This window comes from Syngnathus acus, chromosome 9 (assembly GCF_901709675.1).
Source record: "Syngnathus acus chromosome 9, fSynAcu1.2, whole genome shotgun sequence".
In the NCBI taxonomy this organism is placed as follows: domain Eukaryota; kingdom Metazoa; phylum Chordata; class Actinopteri; order Syngnathiformes; family Syngnathidae; genus Syngnathus; species Syngnathus acus.
In genome coordinates, this window is record NC_051094.1 from 15,649,232 (window position 1) to 15,658,182 (window position 8,951).

At 37.3% G+C, this 8,951-nt stretch overlaps 1 protein-coding gene across 5 annotated transcripts in view; it reads left to right on the top strand.

Moving 5' to 3' along the window:
* Positions 1–3,429, top strand: part of tnc (tenascin C) — a 77,369-nt gene extending 73,940 nt beyond the window's left edge. For all 5 annotated transcript variants that reach the window (XM_037258237.1, XM_037258238.1, XM_037258239.1 and 2 more), the window contains 3 exons: positions 359–520; positions 637–800; positions 1,035–3,429. In XM_037258237.1, the coding sequence (XP_037114132.1) occupies positions 359–520; positions 637–800; positions 1,035–1,145 (437 nt within the window). In that variant the 3' untranslated portion in view covers positions 1,146–3,429. The remainder of the gene's footprint in view (positions 1–358; positions 521–636; positions 801–1,034) is intronic.
* Positions 3,430–8,951: the final 5,522 nt, after the last annotated feature.

Below are 8,951 nucleotides of genomic sequence, written 5' to 3' on the forward strand. Positions count from 1 at the left end.
TTTCTAGTTGATAATACAGTACACAAAATATTTTTGTCCAAGATTCTTTATATGGAATTCCATTGAGCTACTTTTTTTCATCACTTATAATTTAGTGCATTTATCTCTTTATTATAGCCATGTCTACAACTGTTAAAAAAAAAAAAGAAAAAAGAGATTCTGATGATATTTTTACTTTAATTATCGGTAAGTGATAGCCTTCCATTCAATTGGCTGACCAAGAGTAGTTGGCAGAATACAGTAGATGAGTTTTGTCTCTTAGGTGATAAAAAAAATACACTACACCGTGCATGTCAAACCTCAAATGTGTGTTCAACTATGCTTCAATGTGCAATTTCAACACTGTTTTGCCCCTCAGGTCTGGCCAACCTTCATAAGATTACAGCTGGCGGTCAGTATGAGCTGCGGGTGGACCTTAGGGACAAAGGAGAAACAGCCTACGCTCATTATGACAAGTTCTCTGTCTCTGAACCTCGGACTCGTTTCAAAGTTCATGTTGGAGGATACAGTGGAACGGCAGGTAAAGATGAATCAGATGATAAAGACAGCCAAAGTATTTCAATATTTTGGATACACTCTTCCAAAAAAGTAAGAATGTAATAAAACCGTAGTTGACCCTGTTGTTTGTTTTTGAAGGTGATTCAATGACCTACCACCACGGTCGTCCTTTCTCCACTTATGACCATGACAATGACATTGCGGTTACCAACTGTGCTCTTTCATACAAGGGCGCTTTCTGGTATAAAAACTGCCACCGTGTCAATCTCATGGGAAGATATGGTGATAACAGTCACAGCAAGGTACGATTGATATCCTACGCTCTTGGGAGAAATGTGAAGGGTAATCGCAGATACAGTATAAAACACCTTGGTCATCAACTCTTTTTACCAGCTGCAATATCTGGACACAGCTCAATTGACTAACACATCACAATATTTTTATCATTACTTTGCTTTATCCAAAGTGTCCCACTAAAATGTGGTCAGATCTATACCTGCAGTCTTTTTAAATGAATTGTACTTGCTCCTCCTCAGGGCGTCAACTGGTTCCACTGGAAGGGCCACGAGCACTCCATTGAGTTTGCAGAGATGAAAATTAGGCCATCCAACTTCAGAAATCTGGAGGGACGGAGGAAACGCTCATAAGCGCATCACCTACTACATCAGCAACAACAACATTGCTACAATTCTTTTTGGACTCCCTACAAAACATGTCAATCCAGACCTAATCTTCTACCGCCCCGCTATGCAACAACCAAAGCCACTGCCGAGGCCCTTGTTGCTTCCATGCACATCAACAAACCTTACTGTTCTCTCACAGGCTCCCTATACCCCATGCTGCCTGTGCCAAAATGCATATGCATGTTGCAAACTGGACTTAAGTGAAACCTGAATGGATTCTGAGTCACACACCAAAGAGAACAGAACATTGTACAAGACCTGATTATCCAAATCTCTCGTGTTTGCAGCATTTGTCGCGAGGCATGTGTGCAGCTTGGGCATTCTGTTATGTACAGTCATGAATTTACCCATCTCGTAAGCCAATTTCTTAGTAGTTGTTAAGGCAGGCAAAGCACAGTGATGTTTATAAAATTGGAATAGAGATAGCACAAGTCAACTCGAAGACACTAACCCCCTTCCCCGCACCTTCATCATCCCCTCTTCCGCACCCTCCACGTAAATTGTCATTTGTTGGTCTTTGTGTGACTGAACTCGTTGTCTCTGTGCCACTTTATCCTCCCCTGGTTTCCTCACACCCTTGTACACAAGCTAATCGATGATAGGATAGGTTTCGATGCGAGAAGAGAAAAAACTATGGGATGCAATGTTTTCCATTCATTTTTGCCCCACCCCCCGAGTCATTAGCCACTGTAATCTGCATTAAAGGAGACATATTATGCAATTTTCACAATTCAAAACAGTTCCAGGCAATTTCATAAGAGATTCCGAGTACTCTTTGTCAAACACATGAACGTAATATTTACAAAGCTCTACTTCAAGTTAAGTCAAGTCAAGTTTATTTATATAGCCCTAAATCACAGACAAGTCTCAAAGGGCTTCACATGTACAAAAATTGACAATTATTCTCAACATCCCCTGATCTTAAACTCCCACGAGGGCAAGGAAAAACTAAAAAAAAAAAATACTGGGGAAAATGAGAAACCTTGAGAAGAGACCACAGATGGGAGGATCCCCCTTCGAGGATGACCAAGCTGCAATAGATGCAGCCAGGGCACATAGAACACATACTGTAAAACAATCCAAAGAAAAAGTGGATGTCCATATTCAAAGTGATGAGCTGCAGGAAGGTGCCCTCAATTGTCCTGGCAGTGTCTTCGAGAGTGGTAATCCACCGCAGTTCCCTCATCCCGATTGGTTGACGAGAAATCCAGACAGCCGTTATCAGTTTGGGTGTCGCCTAACCCAGCTCCAGCCGAACCGGCCAGCTTCAAATTATTTAGTTGATTTTTCTCGGGGTGGACGGGGTGGACAGTCCAGTCTTCTGCATACGAGCCATTCACCATCCAACCCTTGTACTTTGAAGCCAATGGGAGTACTTTTTCATGACAACGAGGGACAAAGCTCAGGTGTGCTTTTGGGAGAGGCGACTTGTTTTTAAACGATTCGGAGGCTGAAGAGAAAGATGAGCAGAAGAGTAGAGAAAGCAGACATTGAAGTCAAACATTTTCAAAACTAGAGGCAGCACTTTAATACCAAGCTTAAAAAAAATTACAATTATTGCAGTGGATCTGTGTATGTGGTGCATGCAGCAGAGATTTTGCCAGACTCAAATATTTTTGAAAACTGGAGCTCTTTGCCCCGCCTAGCTGCCAAGTCATGGGTGAAGAAACCCGTTAAGGAGGTCGTGGTAGTCACACACGTGGTCACAGTTATGGAAAAGTCAGGTCAGTTCTTCACAGACACATTTTCAGAAATGAGTAGCTCAAAAGGTTGACTTGCTTAATTTTACACTTGAGGCACTCTATGACTCTACTCTATTAGTATACAACCTATTAAAAATTTCCATAATATGTCCCCTTTAAAACACTCATTTATATTCACGTGTTTGATGAAACCAAGGCAGGACCTATTATTGAGTATATATTTTTTTCATACTCTGAGTAATGCGAATACAATAGATATATGTCAAAAAAAGATTTGTTGTGTTGTGACAAAAGATTTTGATGCTCTAAATGTACAAAACTATCAAGCCCATCAAGTACTATGTTGTTGAAAATGTTTGAATGAGTTAACTAAAAAACTGGCAAATATGTTCAAGCCCCCCATTTCCCGCAATGGCAGGATACTAAACCACTGACCATCAAAAATTGCCTGTGTAAGTTTGTTTTGTTCTTATTGTTTGTTTATAACTGGGTGAACAACAGGTGTTTCTCTGTAAACTGTATCACAATAAAACTTTGTTTTAAAGGATATTTTTACTACAATTTTTACTATGACAATTTACTTTTCAGTACAGAAATTTGTCACATATAGAAAAAGGGAGGCATAAGAAATACTAAGAGCGATGAAATACGTTAAAAATTTCATGCAACGACTGACGAGCGTTAAAAGTAAAATGTATCAATAATCAACTAGGTTATGAACCCATTGATGACGAATGATCGATTCTGTAATTGTTTTGACACTCTAGGACTAGAGGCTGATCCTACAGTACCACTCACAAACAGCGGGTAATAAATGTTAACCAGCTAGCCCGATTTTCACCTTTTTGGCAGAGAAGGATTTGATGTAGTATTCAGGAGGTGACAGAATTACTCCGGGTTGGACTCACTGTCCCAGGTACAATCTTGTCAGTGGAAAAATAATTAATTCATTTGGAATAGGAAGAACTTTTGAACTTTTGCAGCTCAAAGAAAAGGAAGACTGAAGGAGAGGTGCATGGACTTTGTATAAAAAGTAAAGCAATACATTTGGCTAAAAAAATTGGATAAAAAACAATGAAAGAAATAACCCAAAATTAAAATAAAAAACTATATATATATATATATATATATATATAAAATATGTATAAAATAAGAAAATAAATAAATATTATATATATATTATATATATACTATATATATATAACATATATATATATATATATATATATATGAAGAAAAAACACCGGGACATTATAATAAAATAGTTTTAACATTCAATGGAAATTCAAATTCAGTTTTTGCACAGAACTTTAGAACATACCGTAATTTTCCATGTATAATACGCCCCCATGTATAATACGCACCCTAAAAATGGCATGTCGATGCTGGAAAAAAGCCTGTACCCATGTATAATAAGCACCCAAATTTTGACTCCAACTTAAGTCCGTAAACGTAAAATTATTTCAGAAAAAAGATCATCTTTGGGAACAACCGGATGTTATTCTGCCGGTCAGTATCACTGCGCGTGCGCTAGCAAACTCGATAGCGAAGAAATGATTCGGATTTGTGTAGGGTACATTGTGACAGCAAACGAGCAGGTGATCGAGCAAGCGTCTGATACGAGAGCATTGTGTTCGTATGGAGCGTGTTTGAAGTGAACAGCAGAGAAGAAAGGAACAAGGCAAAATGTTGTGAAATAAAATATTACCTGTAATACGCATTTAGGTAGAGAACTGAACTCTCGCTCTTTATATAGCTGACGTGTCTTGCGCATCCGTTCTGCGCCTCTGTAATGGCGGCCTCCGTATGATATCCGGTTTGCGATGGAGATTAAAAAACAAACAATATTTGACAATAACACACCATCAAGGATTGCACCATCGCATCAAACGATGTGTCGTCAATTATGAATTTTACTGACTGAGTGTGTTGGGCAGGATGGCTGAATGCGATGCGCGATTGACAACAAATAAGAAGAAAGGTGATTTCAAGTTTTATTTCGAGGGAGATTTTCTTCAAAAAAAAAAATATATATATATGTACCCATGTATAATGCGCACCCCAGATTTTAGGACAATAAATTAGTTAAATTTTGCGCATTATACATGGAAAAAGACGGTATTCTCCCATGGGCTGAAGTAGGTCAGAAAAGGCATGCAGCTGTGCACTTTGAACGCTGGTCTCTTTCTCCGGTAGAGTCAGCGGTGTCATTTTTACACCCACAAGCAAAGCCAGGTACACACAGGCTGGAGCAACCCTGAAATGTGAAATATGTACGTCAACATAGACAGACTGACTGATTGACAGATAGACAGACAGACAGACCGAAAGACAGATAGGCAGACAGACAGACAGACAGACAGACAGACAGACAGACAGACAGACAGACAGACAGACAGACAGACAGACAGACAGACAGACAGACAGAGAAGACAGACAGACAGGAACTGTTTCTATTATATTGGCCGCATAGGCAGATGTTGTGCAAACTGTGTGAAGAGTTTTGGAAACGTGTGAGACTTATAGAAATTTGTAATTAGGACAATTGTATAAAACTGATACTACTACTACGACTACTACTACTACTACTACTACTTCTACTACTCATACTACTAGTATTCGTACTACTAGTAGCTACTACTACTACTATTACTACTACTACTACTACTACTACCATGTGATTGTGAATTAATGTGATTCATGAAAAGTGAGAGATGATAAATATCCTACTTCTTCTCCTCTCTTATCCTGCCACCTAGTGTAGAAAGTAAGTACTGTTACAACGCAGACAGACACCGGCCGTGAAATGTTAATTGTAGTACTGTGAATGTGCCGCAAGCCACCAAAGCAAGCAGAACATATAATACTGTAGATTAGACTAGAATAGATTTAAATCTTTAAAACAATGATATGCTATGTAACTGATTCCGAAACAGATTTTTTCTTATTGTTTATTATGCGTGCAAAAATACTGTTTTTCAATTTTGACGTGGGGTCAACAATATCCTTTATCAAAAAATAAAATTATGAACTATGGTTATGACATTTTCTATTCAAAGTTCTCCATGCCGTTTGAGTCTTGCCGACTGTATTTTTTCCAATTATATAGTTGTTGCATTGATGCTCATGTCAGCAACAAGAGCAAAATATTGACATTATTGTGGCAGAAAGGTTAATGTGATGGACTATAAGAAGTCATTTGTGGTCTCCTTGCAAAGGTCTGAATCCTTCTAACACAGTGGTTCTTAACTGGGTCGATCGAACCCGAGGGGTTCGGTGAGTCCGTCTCAGGGGTTCGGCAGAGCCTCCACTGCGGAGGTCCGAACACACCTGATTTATCGTGTAAATCTGTGATGATGCATATCTGAACTGGTTTCAAAAAGGCAAAAGCAGAATTCACACAGGTATGTAATGTGTTGTGAGTTCTGTGTTGTGTTGGTTTTGTTCTTTGAACAAGGTGATGTTCATGCATGGCTCATCTTGTACATCAGTAAAAAACATCTATGTCTTGAATTTGAAAATATACACTACCGTTCAAAAGTTTGGGGTCACAAAATTGTTTGGGTGACCCCAAACTTTTGAACGGTAGTGTAAATATTATTAGAATAAAATATTATGAATTAAATATAAATTATATCTTATATTTGTATAAGATTATAAAAAATCTATGAATATAAGTATACATATATATTATAAGATTTTTTACACAGAAGATTATATATATAATCTATAAATAATTATCTAAATAAATATATACACTACCGTTCAAAAGTTTGGGGTCACCCAAACGATTTTGTGACCCCAAACTTTTGAACGGTAGTGTATATATATTTTTTTCACTATAAAAGGGTTCGGTGAATGCCCATATGAAAGTAGCGGGCTTCGGTACCTCCAACAAGGTTAAGAACCACTGTACTAACAGAAAGGTTTTCCTGAACTTTGTTCTAGTATGTCAGGCCACTTGGTGTCAGTAAGCACTAACATTAATGTAATGTTTGGATCCGGAAAATACTTTACAGTCTGCCGCATAGCCACTGAATGGTTTAGGCAATGGACTTGAAATCCATTGGGGTCTCCCGACAGTGTTGAATCATAACAATGGGATAATATTTAGAGATTTGCTCTGTGACTAAATTGTATCTTGGTATCAGTGCAGGCCCTGACAGCAATAAACCCTACATCTCATTTTGTTGTGGCCGAGTGGTTAAAAATTGTGTCTTTGGGTTGAAGACCTGTTTTTGCGCACCCCCTCCGTCCAACCTAAAATATCTTGTGTGTAGGTATTGAATGCCATTTGAGTTTTAAAAGCATACGTATATAGAGATGACAATAGCTCACTTGAAATTGTTTATTACATTCATGTTTCAATTTTGTAGTTGAAACAATATTTGCCACTTCAGCAAAGAATAATGTAAAAGAATGACAATTGAAAATCCACAAAAACCTGTTCAAAATCGATTTGTTATAAAAGCACATTCACAATTCAGTGAGTTTGTGGAACAGAAAACACAATTAAACAGGCACTTTTAATGCAAATAGTAGATCATTGAAGTTTAAAACAACAAATTAAAAAAAACAATTACTTCAGTTAGATCATTTTTGTCACTTTGAACAGCTTCAGATCACTTTTACAGTTCAAGCCTCCACATCTTTGTGCAGGAGCAAAAAGTTCATACATCTGGAAATGTAAACAAGAAAATGATTCAAAAACTGTTCTTACTTGCCAAGTAATGTTGCACAACTGCCAATTATATTTAAATATTGACAAAATATGGTCAACGATGACAGGAGCCACAAGACTCAGGGTTAGATGGAAAAAAAAAGGCCCGTCTCATATCAAAACACAAATGCAAGCACAAACAAACCAAATTAGTATAACATTCATGTGGACAGGATGATATCATGATTATTTTCAAAGCATCAATACTAACACAAACTTGACATTTTAATTCGATTGCTCTCAAATAAACCTCGTCAGATTTACTCCATATCTCCATTCATCCATCCTTTTCTGGGGTCATGAGTAAGGTGGAACCTTCTGCGACTGACTTTGGGAGAGAGGTGAGGTGAACCCTGGATTGGTTGCCTGTCAATTGCAGTATCTAAATAATCATTTTTAAAAAGTAATTATGACTGTCTAATGTTTAATAAAGGCCTTCCTCACGCATAGCGAGCGATCACACTATTATACAAACATAGGAAGCAAGTAAAAACAAACAATGGTGAATGAAAGAACATTTAATAACTTCATATCTGATAGCTATTCAGACACCAACACTGCAGCAAGCATTCATTTAAACTGACAAACTCCTTTTCAGTCAACACACTGAAACATCATTCATAAAGGTACGAGACATAGTGAACTGGCTCCACATTGACTGCTTTGGGAGCTACTGTGTTTTTGAGCACACCAATAACTGCAGATGTATAGCATGTGTTTACATTTGAATACGTGTTCATATACAGTATCTCTTTGTAAAGATTATTAATGGTGCAGTCCAAATACAAAGTTTTCCATATAATCACCACAGAGACGAACGGGATTTCTTTCACTGCCATTATTTTATTCAACTGACAACTGAGTCTATATCGGCTGACTTTGAATGAGAGTTGGGCTCCAACTTCTTTAATTATTTGGGAGTTTTTGTTTTACTTTAAAATGGTAAAGAAAAATTACAAGAACTGTTTGTCAATGACCATTTATGTACATACAGACTTTTAATGATGCAACATGTAAGATGTTAATGTCAATCAATCATTGAGTTCCTAGTCCTTCATTGAGATTGATCATACTGAAACACTAAAATATTATTGTAGTAGATGTAAAAGACATAAGATCCCTAGAAGTCCCAAATTACCTTAATGTGTACATTTCGAATATACAATAACCTCAGGTTATAACAATAGTTGTTAGTACATATAGTTAGTTACTGTATTAGTAAAATGGTCATTGTACATAAATGGCAAAATATGGCGATATGAACTGTCAAAATGAATTAATCTGGTGGAATTTGGCAATTCAGCTTGATTACTATTGTTACTAAAATCAAGAATAAATAAAACTAAA